The 17188-nt window shown below is 55.8% G+C and overlaps 1 protein-coding gene across 7 annotated transcripts in view; it reads left to right on the forward strand.

The window, feature by feature from the left end:
- AKT2 (AKT serine/threonine kinase 2) overlaps window positions 1–17188 on the forward strand; it is a 37408-nt gene that overhangs the window by 7313 nt on the left and 12907 nt on the right. For 4 of the 7 annotated variants that reach the window (XM_073321858.2, XM_073321852.2, XM_073321857.2 and 1 more), the window contains 3 exons: window positions 13211–13351; window positions 15684–15812; window positions 16433–16544. In XM_073321858.2, the coding sequence (XP_073177959.1) occupies window positions 13306–13351; window positions 15684–15812; window positions 16433–16544 (287 nt within the window). In that variant the 5' untranslated portion in view covers window positions 13211–13305. Of the gene's footprint in view, window position 1; window positions 12540–13210; window positions 13352–15683; window positions 15813–16432; window positions 16545–17188 lie in introns of those variants that run through there. The other 3 variants (XM_073321855.2, XM_073321853.2, XM_078850044.1) reach the window with 3 other exon arrangements.

The raw sequence follows: 17188 nt of genomic DNA on the forward strand, positions 1-17188 counted from the left end.
CTGTACAGCTTCTTCATGGTCATTTTACTAAGGCTCACCTCCCCGCGCTCCTCCTGAAGCATGGGGTAGCATGACAGCTGTCCGGGAAATGAGTCTGGTCTAATAGAACAGGGAATGGAAGTCAGAACTCCCGGGTTCTGTCCCCACTCTGGGAGGCGAGTGGTGTCTAATTGTTAAAGCAGGGGGGCTGGGAGCCAGGACTCCTGGGTTCTATCCCCAGGCCTGGGAGAGGAATGACGTCTAATGGTTAGATGGTGAAGTCTAAAGGCCAGGACTCCTGGGTTCTATTTCCAGCTCTGCCACTGATTTGATTTGCCCAAGGTCACATGGCTTGTCCCATCTTAATTTTACCATCGGGGGTTAACATCTGCCTCCCAAGGAGAGGTGCCTGGATTGCTTAATGTGTGGAAAGCTGTGAGATTGTTTGACACAAGGGCTGTAGAAAGGCCATGTGCTGTGATTACTTATTACCATTAACTAGCGGATACCTGGGAACCTGCTGAGAAGCCCTGTATCTTGCGCGGAGCACTGAGCCAAAGGAAGAATTGTAATGAAAGATGTTTCTGTCTGGAGAACAGAAATGTGCTTTAATCAGAGAACAGGTTCAAGGTCAGATTACGACATTTTTCAGAAATGTTCCCTGTTGCAGCATGGAGCCACTTGTGATCAATTTGGGGCCAGAACTGCTCAGCAGACTTGGCGATTAGGGTGGGTGAATTTTCAGGACAAGGAGTAAATGGGAAAATAGACCCTCCCTTTCTAAACGATGCAGTTTTGTTCGTAGGAACTTTGTGCAGGTCTGTGCACAGGATCATTTCCAAATACCTGTCCTGCCCCGCCCCCAGGAATTCGCCTGCCCCTGCACTCTGCATATCAGCCTGCACATGCTGTGTGGTCTGAGCTTGCGGGTTATTGACGCTCTGTAGGAGCATTGTCTTTCCAGAGGAATGTAAACCACGGCTGCTACGTGTGTGGTATGAATTGTACCTACCGTTATCTGTCAGTGGGTTACCAGGCCAGTGCTAGTGAGGCATCCCCATCTCCACGGCTCTGGATTTGATCAGGAAGTGAGCTTGGAACCAAGGTGCAGAGACATGCGGTCATTCCAGCCGATCTGAAATAATGGGTTAGTGGGGTAATCCCCTTGGGGCAGTTCAGTTGTCGTTCTGTTCGGCGCTGTTCGAAGGGAGAGGTGTGGGTGGCTTGCTTTCCCGGTGGAAGTCCCTTTATCTGACGGGCAGGTGCAGGAGGAGGCATGTCTATTAATGGTCCTGAGAAGCTGACTTAGAAAACAAACTTGTCCTGTGATGTGACCAGTCAGAAATGACACGTGGCGCTTGGCGAGACTTGAAACCCTACAGCAGCACGTCAATGTAGACGCTTACTGCGGTGATGGGAGGGCTTCTCCTGTGGTCACAGAAAGTCCACCTCCCTGCAAGGCGGGAGCTAAATCAAGAGAAGAATTCTTCCATTGACCTAGCGCTGTCTGCACTGGGGGGGGGGGGGGGGGGTAGGTCGGCTTAACTGCATCGCTGGGGTGTGTGGATTTTTCATACCCCCAAGCGACAGCGCTCGGTCGACTCAACGTTTGAGGGTAGACCTGGCCCTTGTTTGGTCCCTGTCATTGCTTGGGTTCTTAGGTCATCAGTACTAACGAGTGGGCAGGTGCTCAGGGCGGGTGCAGTCGGAGGAGATGGTAACCGCATGTTTACCTGTGTTGAACACTTGTACTGGACTCGCTGAATAATGCTGTGGGGATGTCTGTCCTAGTGCAACTCCGAGACTAATCAGTAACTCGCCAGCATAGGGCGTGTTCTGCTTTGCAGCTGGAACAGCCGCTCAGAGTCCTCGTCAGGTGCGTCAGTGTCGCTGGCCCCACTTTAAAGATGGGGAGCGTGAGGCACAGTGACTACCCAGGGCATCACAGAAGCCACAAATCTTGCCTGTTGCTGGTAGTGTCTAGCCACCGTTCCAGTCGGTGTTGTGACTCGTAGCCCACACACCCTCCCAGACGTGAGCTGGACAGGGGAGTCCTGGCTCCCAGCCTTATGCTTTAACTAGGCCTTGCTTCCCCTTCCTGGAGTAACACTTGGAGTGTTTAACATCAAAGCTTTTTTTGCAGACATAGGCCTGTGGGTCCAGAGACCTCTGAGTCCCATGGAAGTTGCTTGTGGAATTCCAGGTTGCCGATGGCCAGGAGTGGCTCCCCACCTGTGGGATTGAGCTCCTGTGTTCTCAGCCCTTAGGGTGAAATGTGCTGACGCTGTTTGTCTGAGGCAAGAAACAGAACCAACCCTCTGCAGCGTGTCCAGCTGCCTTGGGCTGCGGAGGAGGGTTCGAACAGGGAAAGTGACTCTTTGCAGACTTTGAGAAAACCGCGAAGCAGTGTCCTCTGCTTCCCAGGGACGCCGAGAGGGGAGGTGCTGCTCCTTTGCGTTAGCCAAAGTGCTTCCTTAGCCCCTCTCATGCCTGCCCCCAACTCGCTGCCTATTGTCCGTTTCCTGTTGTGAGTTGTCGGCATCTGTCATTCATGCCCATGTCCGATGACTCAGCTGATGCTGCAGCCATGACCTCCAGTGACTTGCTGCTCGCTAGTGAGCAGATATCCCTTTATTCCTAGCATCTTCCCCCTCTGTAAAGTTCATGCCAGGCTTTACAACTGCCTGGAAGTGAGCATGGGCTGTTTGACAGTAAGTGAGGAGCAGCGATTCAAGCAACCCAAGCAGCCTTTAAAACCCAACCAAGGAAATGCCATGCTCAAGCAGAAGTGCCAAGTATTAGCTGTGTAGCATCCGGGGGTGCCACTGGGTGACAAGCTTCTGTATCCAAAAGAAAGCATCCGTGTTAGGTTCGTTTTATTCAGTATTGAACCTTCTTTCTTATTCTGAGACAGAAATCCTCCCTGGCCCCTGCATACGGCTTGACATGGATTCCATCGGGCTTTTGCACATGTCTGCACCCATCCCTGCAATCTGTCTGGCAGAGGCAGATTTATATATTTTCCTTAATTGGATGCATGATGTGGTGAAGCAAACCTAGAGCCAAGAGCTGTGAACTCTGAAGTTCAAAGGCTGGCTTTGACTCTGCAGCCTTGTCTGGTATCAGAGTTGCCCCACTTTGACTTTGAACTGGGGTGCAAACCCCTCTGTGAACACTCTTAAACTCTGCTTGTTTCGATTTTTAGGAATAGAGTTAAGCAAAATCTGTATAAACCGGGTTTAAATCTAATTAAGAATGTCCACACTGGAGTTCACATCAATTTAATGGGACCAGTTTAAAATCATGCTTTTAAACTGAAGCAACTTTGAAGATACAAGGCCTAAGTCTTCCTATGAATTTGTCAGGTCACTTGATCTCTTCATCAGTTATCCCATCCATATAAATGGGGTGATTAATATGTATGTCTAAAGCGTTTCTTAAATCTGCCCTTTGTCTGCAGCTCAGATTTCTGTTGGAAATGGCGCATGTATACTTTCTGGAGGTGTGCTGCAGGAATTGCTTTGTCTCCTAGTTCCCTGGTCGTGATGCTAATGCTCAGATTCGTGACAGAGGAAGGGGAAGCATGCGCGTCCTGGTCTCGCTCGAAGCTGCTGTTCATGATCACGCTCAGTGTCGGTGCTTTGGTGACATCCAGACAAGCCATCAGTCAGTGTGGCTTTCAGTTCTGCAAGGTGTTAATCGGGACCTCCGGGGAACCTGTAGTGTGGCCTGTTGTTGTTTTTTTCTTCCCTTGGGTTAGTCTGTGGTTTTTCGGGGGGGGGTTACAAAATGAAAGTATGAAAGATTTTTGTTTCAGGCTTCCAGGAAGTGATGTTTGATGGAGCTCAGTGATGGAATGGAAGGCTCAGATTCTGCTTGTCCCGGGCCGTGTGCTGGCGTTTACCTCTATCTCGTGTTGGCTGTATTACCATGAACAGCACGCGGTGCCTGTAACAGCCCTACTCAGCGCTGGGGAGTAGTGAAGTCTCCATAAGGTGTGGGGTTCTCATACAGTGCTGCCAACTCTTGTGAGGTTTGCCATGTTCCATCAATCCCCAGCTCCTGGAGTCAAGATTTGGTGATTATCTTGGCCTTCATTTAAACTAAAATAAGTTCCTAGCCCTTGTGGCTGTGGAGAAGCACTTGAAAACGTGACCCAGAAAGCAAATCAAAATAACCCAATGTCTGTTATTTTGTATACTTGTGTAACTTAAACCAATTCCATGATTTTTGGTGGGCCTTTCTCAAGGTTTTAGAATGCTTTGTGCTGGCAGGGCTGTTTATCCTTTATCTTACTGTTAAAAAAAAAAATCCACTGGGCTCATGAGTTTGGTACAGCTTGAGTGTTAAGTCAAGCAACACGACAGTTAAAATTTCCTTTGCACCTTTCATGTCAGGAGCCTGGTGCTTTTGAGATATTGAAAGCCACGATCCTGCACTTTGTTCCAGGCTGACTTGAGACTTTGTAATCCCTCTGAGCTTGGGAAATTGCTATCCCCATTTTACGGCTGGAGAAAGAGAGGCATGGAGGTGCAGTGACTTGCCAAAGCCAGTAGTGGTTTTAGAAATAGAACACAGGAGTCCTGACTCTCAGATCGGATGTGGCCCCTACATAAAACATGTTGTTTTTTTTAAAAAAACTTGGCTACAGAATGAAATGCAGGTTCATCTGTCACTCTGCCGTGCTCTTCCCACGTCACTCCAACCTCTGGTCCTCACTTCTCCCTCTGGCAACTGGGGGGGGGGTCGTGATCTTGCTTCTGTTTTGTCTGTTTGGATTGTAGGTGCTTTGGGACAATGAGTACGGTGCCCCTCTGAGACTTGGCCGTGCGATCGTAGTGCCAGTGAGACACCCCGACTGAACGATGCCATGCCTAGTGCCAAAGTCATGGCTAATAACCTAGGTTCTCCGGGAAATCGTAGTCTGCCAGACTAGCCGGCGCAGCGGGGAGCGCACCGAGGCGGGAGGAGCTGCATGTTCAGTGGAGAAGCTGTAGATGTGTGTTATTTCCCTCTAGCTTGTTTTCCAGCAATGAGTCACTGGGAACCCCCTCGTCCCCCCCACCAGGCATCTTTTGACACAGGTGAACGCAGCCCGTTACACGTATCTCAAAGGTGAAATCAAGGCCACATTGGGGCTGGAGCTCTGTCACCCCGGCACATGTGGTTTTCTCTTACTTCGGGGGCCTCCTTTTCTCTTGTTGATGTTTGACCAGCCAAAATACTAGACTCGGCAGAAATACAGGATGTGGTGATGTGTGGTGAACTGAACCGTCTCGCGCGCGCACAGGGTAAAACTCATCCCTCGCTGTGTGGATTGGTGGAGATACTTGTTGGGTCTTTCAGGGGGTTGTGCCCCAGTGTACGTGGCTCGCCCATCCCTCTACTCTGCTGTGTACCGGAACGGTACGGATGATCTCCCTGCTCCCGCTGGGACGTCGGTGTGGCCCAGCAAGCCAAATCCATGGTGTATAAGTGCATTTGATCGGATGCAATAAGCACTTGTTTGTAGTTCTTGAGCCACCGGAGCGGTTTGCCGAAGGATGTCAGATGTCAGACAACCAAGTGGAATAGCTAATGTTTACTGAGCCTTTTGTTCCAGTGTCTGGCAAACGTAAACCTGGGGAGGGGCTGTGCCAATCCGCAGACAGGCTGGGCGGGTGCCTGAGAAGAGAAGGGGCATTGTTTCCCAGGGACGCTTACGCTCCCCTGGCACGGGATGCCACCCCAAGGTTCTGCAGGGAGCCTGGGGTCTCTTGTGGGTCCCGACAGGTTAGGACTGTTCTCTGCCGGAGAGCTTTGCTTTATACACTTCCATCCTAGCCACTCCTCTGCTTCTCCCCGTTCTGCACATCCTGAAAGGAGTAAACAACCTAGTGTGTACTTAGCTGAGTCTCACAGCCAGCTAGTCAACAGGCTGGCCTCCCTGCCCCCCTCTGGGGTGGGGACGGGGTTAGGGGGGCGGACCAGAGCTGCGTCTGAGCGGCAGCATCACTCCCCACAGTGCCCCGGTGGGACGGTACCGAGCAGAGACCCCTTCTGGCTAGTCTGTAGCAGACCTGTCTGCATCTGAGCTGCTCCACTGGCCCCTCTTTGTAGAGCACTGCATGTCAGTCTCTCTTCGAGATCTCGCCTTGCACCACCGAGTATTAGCCCTTTGCTGCTGGGAGCTGATTCCCGCCCCACCTCTGACATTAAAGCCACCAATCAATCCAGTGCCAGATGCTTCAGAGGGAATGAACAGAACAGGGCAATTATCGAGTGATCCATCCCCTGGCGTCCAGTCCCAGCTTCTGGCCCTCAGAGCTTTAGGTCCTCCCAGAGCGTGGGGTTGTCTCTAACCCTCTTGGCTTGTAACCATTGATGGACCTGTTCTCCATGAATATGGAATATATTTTACTTTTAGCTGAGGATCTCAGAGCACTTTGCAAGTATTTAACCCTTCCAGTGCTGCTCAGGGAGGTTAGGTTCCTAACGTAAGTCCCGTTTGACAGAAACTGAGGCCCCGAGTGAAGAGCCGACCTCCCCAAGGGGATGATGCTCTGGACTCCTGGGCCTTAGCTCGGAAAATGCACAGAGAGGCAGTATCGAAAATCCTGCTCATTTAGATCTGCTCCCGCTCAACCAGCTGGAAGCGGGGATGCCTGGGGGCAGTTTTCTGGCCTGCACTGAGCGAGAGGTCAGACTCTTCAATTTAATGGTTCCTCCAGCCTCAAAGTCGCTGAAGCAACGGCTTTATTTCCAGTGAACCAAGCTTTCTGTGGGCGTGCCCGCAAGGCCTAGTGCCCCAGCCCCAAACCTATGCTGTTTGCATTCCAGTCCTGTGCAGAATCTCTGCCGGAGGGCAGGGCTCTGCGGAGACAGGTGCTGTCCATGCACGCCGACCCGGGCACCTGTGACCTGCCGGACTGAGCATTCAGAGCAAGGGTCTAAAGTACTGAAGGCTCAGTCAGAAAATCGATAGGCCAGTCCCTGCTGCATCTGTCTGTTTGCTGTCCCTTGCCTCTCTCTGGTGTTCTCACATGGCCCCGGGGCCCCAGCAAGTCTGCAACTCGCCATCTTTAATAGATGGGTTTTTCTCCCACTGGGCCTGGGAAGCAGCTGAATAACGGAGACCCTGGTGCGCTGAGGTCAGACAGGAAGACAGCGTCTTAGCAGGGACTTGAAGCTGGCTCTGCCAAGTCCCCGACTAATGTGCTAACCACTGGGCGCTCCTTCCGTCATGCAGCTGCAGCGAACCTTCTCAGAAGAGCCGTCCTTTCACACCTGGCCCATTCCTATCTCCAGGCCAGCAGGGAAACTTACGATCACCCAGAAGGCAGGCCCCGAAGCGGAGCTCTCACTCAGCAGTGTCACGTGCTGGTTCTGGCGAGCTACACCTAGTGCCACGAGCCAGCCTGGCTTTCTCAGGGATTGGGTAGGGAGGGCAGTCCTTCTACCCCGAGACGGATTTTCAGCTTAAGACTCCAGGCATCTCTGGTGGCACTGTAACCACCGTTGGGCTCTGGCTGTTCCCCGGCAAGGAACTGGGGGTGCCAGGGGAAGCTGATCTAGCGAAAGTGAGCAGAGGGATAATGGAAGGTGCTGGATCGACCCTCCTGGGGCCCAAAATCTCCAGGATACAGCCCTTGTAGTAGCAGGGAGAAGCTTACGCATGCACCGGGATGGGGTCCCCCAAAGCGCTCTGAGATCTGCTGGTCAGAGCTGGGTGTGTGTGAGTGAGAGAGAAGGACAGGAGGAGCTCAGGTTCTGCAGCCCGTTTAGCCCTTCCCCGCTCCAGGAGGTGACTGGCAAGTCTGGCCCTCTGGGGTGGGGGGGCCTGTCAGCCTGCCATTGGATGGCGGTGCCGGCCTGGCTGCTGCTGAGCTCACTCAGTTTCCAGCTGGTGACCTCCAGGTGAAAGGCTCCTCACCTGCTCTCCTGCAGGAGCCCGCCAACCCCGGCCAGCGCTGAGTTCGGAGTCTGAAGAAGTGCTCGAGTGGCCACCGTGAAGTGATCGCATCCCCTGAGGCTCCAAGGCTCGTGCTGCCTGGCTTCTCCTCACTTACTTCTAAAGGTCGCAGGGTCACTCTCACCGCGGTCCTGGCAGGCGAGAGCTGGCGCGTCTGAGCAGGGACGCTGCCTGCCCGGACATCACTTTGCTCTCTCCCATTGCATGTGGCTGCCCAGTAAAGTCACCGAATCCCAGGGTGGATCCAAATGCCTCGAGCATTTCTTGTGCTAAGGGGCGTAATGCTCCCCAGGGGTAAGCTGATCAGCTCCGCTCTCAGGATGCTGCTGGACGTCGACACTTTCCACTGCTTGTTCTGTCCCTGAGGAGCGTGTGTGGAACCCTGGGCTTTGATGGCACTTATTGCGGAGCGGTGAGGACGGGTCAGGTGACGGGTCGATCCGAGCCGCTCTTAGATTGCAAACTCCTCAGGGAAGAGACTTTGGGGGAGACGTTTCAGAAGCATCTAAATGAGTGAGGAGCCAGCAGGAAGGTCAGTGGGGCTTTGGCTCATAAGTGACTTTGACCCGTCTGAAAACCTTACCCTGTGTCATCTGGTGGGGGCATTCCCAGACCCCATGGCCTTACACCGAAGACAGCTGGAGAAAGGGTTAGTTTTCTCCCTCTGGGTCAGAGCCAGCCATGGTTTATCTGCAAAGGTCTGGTCTGTCTCTGCTGTTCTCTTGGCTCCAGCTTGGTCTGAGCATGCGGCAGTCACAAATACAGGTGATCTAGTCACTGTTAAAGGCATATGATGTTCATTGGAAGGTGGATCCTCACCGTTGTGCCGTGTCCCACAGTGCTTTCCACCTGCGGGCTCAGAATCGCTCCCAACTCCTCAGAATTGTTGGCATTCCCCAAATGGTTTCTATTGGCGGGTGTACCCGCGCCAGCTGGCAGTTTGCAGGCTTTGTGGCCACTCTGAGAACCTGTGGGACCCTACAGAAATTCCAGCCCTTGATAATATGGTGGTTAATCTGCTAAAATTTACGCTTATGCTGGAACTGCATCTTGTCTCTAGCTAGAGCCACAACGTTTGCTCAGTCCTGAGCTCCAGGCTCTTCTCGGAGGAACATTGTTTTTTAGCCTCTCCTTGCCTTGGCCTGCGGCCCTGGGATGGAGGTAATGTTACCTCCTGTGCTTGGAGATGGCCAGGTGAAGGGCATGTTACTGGTAGGTGAGGATCCACGTTTGCCGTTCGTCTGACCGGCGCTGCTAGTGGAATTTAAGAGGAGGGCTGCGTGGAGCTCTGGACTGGGACTCAGCAGACCTGGGTCCTGTTCTAGCTCTGCCGTTGGCCCACTGCATCACTGTGGGCGAGCCACTTCCTGTCCCTGTGCCTCAGTTTCCCCTCTACGAACAGGGATGATGCTACTTTCCTTCTTTGTAAAGAGCTTTGAGCTCTCTGGATGAAAAGCTAGGGGTTCTTATTAAATCAAAGCGAGCCCAGCCAGGCTGTGGGCTTGACGCCACCTCTCTGCCAAGCTCCAAAGAAGTCGTTGGTGGGGAAAACAAGAGGCGCGAATGGGCGCTTCCAGGAAGTCAGTTCTTCTGCCAAGGGTGCAGTAAGCCACCGGGCTGTTGGTCTGGCCTGTTTCACCCACACATTGTTCATTATAAACTATTCCCCGGGGGGTTTCTCGCAGACCGACAGGACGCCTCTAACTAGGTCACTCAGGGAAAGGGTTACGTTCTGGTGCCAACAGGATCCTCTGAAGTCGTCTGGGCAAGGGGATGGTTCCTTTTGGAAATCGATTCTCTCCATATGCCACCAGGTTCACTTTGTTTGCTGTCCCCTAATCACATGGCTCTGTCTTTCCAGCTGCCGTCCATTCGCCTGCGTTCTAGCCTATTGCAAATACCTTTCGCCTTGTGCGGGAGGAAGACCCGGGTATGCGTTCGCAGCCTCGCACTTGCGCTGCGTGGGAGCATCTGGGGTCAGCAGCTGCAGTGGCTTCTTTCTCTTGTCTTATGCCGAGACAGGGCCCTCTGTGCCACAGGTCACAAGACGGGAAGATGCTGTTATTGCTGGACCTTTAGCACTGTTATGTAAATGAGTGAAATCCAGTTGCAACGCTGGCTTTGTTTGTTAGCTAGGATTGCAATCATAGTTCTGTATAAACTTGTCTGCTGGGGTCAGAGTGATGTCGTCTTTCTCCCAGTCTTGTTTCTGTTCAGTTTTGCCAATGAAAATACATGTAGATTAAATCGCCTTATTTGTGCAGGGTTTATTTAGCTCAGGCCTGGAGCACGCAGGGAGAAGTGTGGCATTTCTGTGGCCGCATGCAGCCCGCACCCGGCCCGCTCGCTGTCTGCTGGTGTGTGGACCATAATTCTCTGAGGTTCCGTTCTGTAAAACCGGGAGACAGTCGGCGCATCGAACTGGAAGCTTGAAGTGCTGGAGTCCGGCCCTTTGGCTGCCGCCCGCTCAGGCCTTAGGCCAATCCCTTCCCAAACGCGCTGGCATGTCTCCTGCTCTCTTTGCCTGTGTCCAGGGTGCCTCACTCAGGAGTTTGGCAGATCTGTTTGAAAAGCCCCTGTGATTGCCTCGGGCTAAATATTGCTGAAGTGCCTGTCGGGTATTTCCAAATGGGCGCAGCTGCCTGTACGCCCACAGGCTGGCCTGGCATTGGGTCGCAATATTACACGTTGCCTCTTGGGCATTTGCCAGTTTGGTCTTACGGGGCGAGCTTTGGTCCCCTGGTCTCCAACCTCAGTTACCCCAGTGGCTGTTCTGGGTGAGTCCAGATGTGTGGGCTTCGCTCCCGAGCGGGAGGACAGGCTGCAGAGATGGGAGCAGAGAGCTCTGGCCAAGCGTCTGGGCTGGTCAGATCTCCGAGGAAAACAGGGCAAGTAGGATCCCTTCTTCAGCCCGGCCAGCAGAGAGCGGGCGACGCATGTCTGTGATAGGGCACGAGTGAGGAACCCCAGTTCCCGAGAGGGGTGCGCACTGGCGGGCACTCGAGTTGAATAGGAGAGCTGGCTAGGGGGCAGCATGCCCAAGCTCCAACAGGTCTTCAACACCAAGGAACTCTTGGCAGGCGATCTGACCTCTTCTGCTGAATGGGCTGGAGCTTTCTGGGGCCCTGTCCTGGCTCCACTTGCTCCTATTCAGGCGGCCCTGGAACCAAAGCAGACCGCCAGCGGCGTGACGTTTCACCCTTCGCGTCTCCACATGAACTTCCCTCTGCAATTTCCCGTCCCCAAATGGCAGCAGGGACGTGGGAGAAGCCGGATGGCGAGGCCCGTATGAGGAGCAGCTGAGTTGTAAGGAAAGGGGACAGTGAGCAGCACAGCGGGTGTTGAAAATTAGCGGGGTGTTCTGTGATTGGCCATTCCTGAGTGGTTCCAGGAAAGCACGGATATGCGAGGGCATCAGAAATAGCCAGGGTAGATGGGGCAGCTTTACACCCTGCAACACTGGGATAGCCGCCTTTCTAGTGACCTGAAGTTTTATTTCAACCCTTGTCTCTGTTCATTCTAGTCCTGTCCTTCCGATGACCATGGTGCGTACTTTTCCTACTTCAGTCCTGCTGTTTGCCGGGGCTGCTAGCTTGGGCGGAGCTAGGACTGAAGCAGAGCGTGTGAACTCCCCGGCTTTGGCGGCTCACGCTGCGTGGTCACTCAACCGAAGTAGCTAGTCCGGGGCGAGGGAGCCTGTCACGCTTTGATCGCTGATGTGGGGGGAGAGGATCCCTCTGCTCCACCAGCCCGGTGTCGTGCTGAGTTGAAAAGGCGTGTCCAAGGCATGGCATGGGGAGGCAGGCCCAGGCCCAAAGTGACTGGAGACCCAGGAGCCGGTGGTGCTGTTGCTGGGCCGTGGAAGCCCGGCGCTGTGCCTGTACGTTTTTACCTTCCTGCGCGGGTCTCGTGACCCTACACCGCGCCGGGCTCCAGCCTGGCCTAGGGAAGCGCCCTTTCGCGGGTTCGAGTGGTACAGCTGCCTCTCCTGGAGCACCCTGATTTCCCTGCCTCGCCACTCCATCGTGGAGCGAGCGGCTCCCCGGCCGAGCGCGCTGATCCTAATAGCCGAGCTCCTGCAGTGCGGGGCCCTGGCACTGGGGCCGGGCGCTGCAGGGTTCCTGGGCTTGCTGGAATGACGACAGATCCAGCAGGCGTGCCGAGCGGCCTGGCAACTCCCGGCACTTGGCGCTCCTCGCGCACCGTCACTAGTGGTCTGTTCCCAGAGCCGGGCTGCGCTCGAGAGGGGGAGGGCTTGGCAAGGGGTGCTGTCGGCAAAGGTGTCAAACCCTGGGCTGGGTGAGCCCCGAGCTCCCCCTTGGGGAGCAGTGCAGAGGCCTGGACCTGGAATCAGCGCTGGGGTGGTTCAACCCGGTTGCCAGCAGGAGTTTTCCTGACCAGCCTGCACAACGGACACTCCTCCGCGCCCGAGCGGAAGTGATGGCAAGCGCTCTCGGGCAACGGTCCTGGCTCTGTGCCAGCCACAGCCTCACCTGTCCAGCGTGGGCCCCGTGGGGTTCCAAGACTATCCCTAGCCCTGCCGCCTCCAGCCGCCCCCTCTCTGCCCGTCAGCTGCTGCTCCAGCCTGCCGCCCCGCAAGTCCTGTCAGGTGACGTGGATTAATTTTTCTCCAGCTGTTTGTTTTGTAAGGGCTCTTGCCTGTGGAGCGTGTGTGTTTTCCCCGCCAGCGTCTTTGATCTGAGCATGTGCGATTAGTGCCTCTTATCTCCAAGGCTTTTGATCACCTGTGATGGTAGCACATGGTGCTGCGGGGAGATAAGGGTCGCTGGAAACAGAGGTAAACACCTCGCTGGCTGCCTGAGCAGGTAGCTGGGCTCTCCCTGCAAACAGGGCTCTGATCCCCGGGGCCTGTGTTTACGGAGACCACATGGAGACCACATCCATGTAGCGGGGGAGTTTTTAATGATACCCAGTGGGGCGGTTTCCTACTGATACTGCCTTTCTGTCTTCACGGGAGAGCTGTGTCTGTGCACGGCGCGGAGAAGAGGGCACTGGGGGACCAGAGGAAGGGCATCTCCGATCACCCCCCCCCCCCCCCGTCTGCCTTCTTGGTTTGGTTTGTAAGCTCACGGGGGCAGGCACTGGTGTGAAGACTCTCGCTGCCGTGTGCTCAGTCCTGTGGGTGGAGGGGGGCGGATTCGGTCCCCGTGGCGAGCGACACTGGATCTTTAGTGGTGGCGTTCGTGGGAGCTCCATCCACAGCTTTGTCTGGACATCCAGTGAATTCTGCGATGGCAAATGGCCTCTTTTCTTCTACAGACGCTCACTGCACCCACAGCTTGTCCTGCAGCGGGCAGCGTTACCCTGGTTCCTTGTCCTGCCCTGCAGAGGTGGCTGGGAGCTGGGGCACCAACATGAACGAAGTGTCAGTCGTCAAAGAGGGCTGGCTGCACAAGAGAGGTAAGGATCCCACCCGAAGGTGGTGCGTGTTGGGGGCACACAATCACACCAGCCTAACTAAAGGTGGGATTTTAAACCGGTGCAGCTTTGTGTGTGGACACTCTGATAGGGTTTAAACTGGCCTATGCTGGTTTAGTTTGCACTGTGAATTGTTTTAAACCGATGTAAGTGTGGCTACGCAGGTATTTGTACTTGCTGAACTAATCTGGTTTTTGAACTGTTGCAACTTGTCTGTGAACCCAAGCCCTAGCTGTTTGCATCGCGGCTTTCAGCGGCTGCAAGCCTTTTCTGAGCCCTGCAGATAAGCTTGCTGTAATCCTGAAAGAGGAGAGTGCAGAGACTGCTCGCCCAGGGTAGCAGGGCTCCTGCAGCTCTCCTCTGACCCGCTGACTCCAACAGCAGGTAGCTTGCCCCCCTTGCTGTCCGTGGGCAGCCCCTACGGGGCGTCCAGCACTCTGAAAGCCAAGCTGTAACTGCAGCTGAATGACAGGCCAATGTCCTGCCTCCTCTCCTCGGACCTTCTGGCCTGTCCAGCCTCTCCGTCATGCCTCGGGCAGGAAGTCTCCTTCCGGAGCAGCTTCTGCCATGGGCAGATCCGGGGCGATTCCTTGCCATGCTGTGCTGAGGGATTGGGGTGGCTCCAAAGGAAGGTGCAGCCTCTGGCTGCAGGAAGGCAGCGCGGGGCAGAGGCTCTGTGCTCCCTGGTGGAGAAGGGGAAGCTGTTTGAGGGCTGTGCCTGGCTTAGTGGCATCTTTTCGGCTTCGGGGCACCATGGGCAATTGCCCCTTGCAGCTGCCGGAGAAAAGGAAGGCTCTGGTCACTCAGCTGCCCAGCCTCCCCTTTCCCTGCAGCACACAGAGCCCCGGAGGAGTGTGGGGTGGAAGGGCGCTCAGACAGACAGGAGCCCTGCCCGAGCTGGGCCCAGGCTGTGCCTCGCCTGGCTGGGCTGCATTTTCTGAAGCTAGGGCCTGAGCCGAAGAGAGCAGGAGTCTTTCCATTGGCTTCTGTGGGCTTGGGAGAGGCCCTCGGCTCGGTCTGACTGCAGCACGCGCAGGGAGCTCTGTCCCGGGCCCTGGTCGCAGCGCGGTTAGAGCCGTGTGCCAGTGGTCAGGCTGAGGCCCAGTTTGCCCGTTTCCCTGGCCAGCGCGGACAAAAGATTATCTCTGAGACCCATGGTAAGTGTCTCAGCATGTGCCCGGAGCAGGGCTTGCTGGCGTCCCTCGCACCCCGGAGCAGGGGCTGGAGAAGTGGGGCTGGCATGGCTTCGCTCCTGGAGCTGCCAGGCATGTCCTCCAGGCCAGCATCTCTGCCCTCCCCTCCTGGGTGGCTCTGCGCGAGGACCCCAGGCCAGCGGTCGCTTTTATTTTTAGCGTCCTAGAGTGCAGGGGCCGTGCAGCAGCTGCGCAGGGGGTTATTTATAGAGACGCGGAAGGTGGGCCTGTTTTTTCCTTGGTTGCTGAGCACTTTCGGGAGCAGGCGCTGGAAGCCCTGCAGCTCGGACACATCCTGGCTGGCTCCCATTATTCCAGTGGCGTGCCCAGGGCTTCTGGGTCTAGCAAATGTCTCCTCTCTGCCAGGGAGAGAGCAGGGGGTCAGGATTCAGTGCTATTTCTGTACGTGGCATGGTGTGCCAGGACCAGGGGCTGAGGCTAACTGTGTAAAGCCACATCCCTTAAAACAGCCACAGAGCCGGCCACTTTTGGCCATGGCTGCCGCTTGAGCTAACGTATCGGCTAACGTCCGGGAAGGGACCTGGGAGCCAGAACTCCTGGGTCTGTTCCCAGCTTCACCACTCTCCCTCTGTGAGCCTTCGGCAGGTCGCTTCACTAGCCTGCCTTTGGGTGGGCTTCCCTGGGAAATAAGACTGTTTACCTGCCTTACTGGGATTCACAGGGGCCCCAAAGGAAAAAGCAGGTGTGTGGAGGTTCCCCAGAGGTTAACCCTGAAATACCTTAAAGGACCCTCATTTCATCACTAAGGATCTGTCTCAAGTGTTGGCCCAGCGTGGCCGGCGCGGAACCACTCCCACCCTTGGGAGGCCCAGTGCCGCAGTCTCAGTGTCCTTGGCTCTGTGTGAGCCTCTTGCCGCTAAAGCCCCAAAGTGGCTGTGGGGAGCTGAGAGCACTGTGGGCCTTTGAGTCTCTGGAGCGTCTCCAGTGAAATTCGGTGGTTTGTCCCTTCGCTGGCTCTTTACTGCGCCCGGGCCTTGCCGAGAGCAGGGCAGCGGCTCGGGTGCCGAAGTCGAGGTGGGAGCTGGTTTGAAGCAGGCTCTGTAGCGAAGGGACAGAGCGAGGCATGAAATAACACCAGGCATAATTCGGTTTTGTTCCAGGGGAGTACATTAAAACATGGAGACCCAGGTACTTCCTTCTGAAAAGCGACGGCTCTTTCATCGGCTACAAGGAGCGGCCCGAGACATCTGATCACAGCTTGCCACCTCTGAACAACTTCTCGGTCGCAGGTGCGTCTGCCGGCTAAACCCGGAGGTGCAGGGGGACCCCCAGGGACACGTCCGTGTCTCTCCCCAGCAGATGCACGTCCCCCTTCTCATGGTGCCCATGTCCCCTCTGAAGCCAAGAGGAGAGTTCAGTCTCCAGGAGCTTTGGGCCATGGTGCCCGACATTAGTACCCCGCGAACGGCTTGTCCAGCAGCTGTGTTCCCCTCTCTCGCTGTGGGGCTCTGAGGTGACCGCCCCGGAGCGCTGTCTGGCAGCCTGCCCCGCTGTTGCTCGGGGGAGAATAGCAACCGGCTGCCCGACACTCGTGTGTGGGACTAGTGCGGGTTTAGTCCCATAGTGTTAGCACCGTTGAGAGCCCTGGTGTGGACGGGCTGCCGGCTGCCGTCTTTGAAAGGAAGCTGGCACCCTGCAGAGGTGGCACCGGGAGGTGGCTGGCGCCAGGCCCCGGGTGCTACATGTGAGGCCAACAGGCGGCATTTAAAAATGCAGGGTAGGGATTTTAATGGGATCCTGCGCTGAACAGGGAGCCAGTGCAGGAGGTTCCAGGTTAGCAAAGGGGACCTGGTCTCAGAAATCGGGGCAGCCTGCACTCCGCCCACACCCACTCCCCCTCTGCCCCCAGAATGCCAGCTGATGAAGACGGAGCGCCCCCGGCCAAACACCTTCGTCATTCGGTGCTTGCAGTGGACGACTGTCATCGAAAGAACCTTTCATGTGGACTCTCCCGACGAGCGGTAGGTGCAGCTCCACACACTCCTGTCTGCGTCACGGGGCGCCCGCCTCCTCCAGGCCACCACGCAGCACAGGGCCTGGCGGGTTGGGGGGGCAGGCTCCCTGGGAACTTAGCTCTTTGTCTTCAGATTCCTTGGCAGCCACCTGCCAGCCAGCCCTCCCAGACCTGCTGAGAGGCAGATGTTCTCCCCACATCAAGGGGGAGAGGGGGGCAGAGGGAGAAGGGTGTGTCCACCCTAGACCCCCGCAGACCGACATCAGGGACTCCCTGCATGCTGGGCGTGGCACCGAACAGCTCTGGTCTGAACAGAGGGTGGGAACGGGGATGTGAAGTATTTCGGTGCCAGGCAGGAGCGTTCACGTGATCCTCCCCTGGAAGGCCAAGCTAGGGGCCTCCGGCTCCAGGTGGGCTGTGCCTAGCTGTTATAGGGGAGGAGACGGAACTCTGTCTGGCTCTCTGTACCCCAGGCCCCGCAAAGACCCCCTTCGTGGCAGGCTGGAATTTCTCCCATGAGTCCCAGCTCCCTGCTAGAGGTGCCTGGCTGTGAGCTCCTTGCCCTGCAGCCTCTGCTGCCCTGGGAGCTCTGGCGAGGTCAGGCAATGCCAGCTGCCACCCGGACAGGCGTGGGACCTGCAGCTCATGTGC

Source organism: Lepidochelys kempii, chromosome 23 (assembly GCF_965140285.1).
Source record: "Lepidochelys kempii isolate rLepKem1 chromosome 23, rLepKem1.hap1, whole genome shotgun sequence".
Classification (NCBI taxonomy): domain Eukaryota; kingdom Metazoa; phylum Chordata; order Testudines; family Cheloniidae; genus Lepidochelys; species Lepidochelys kempii.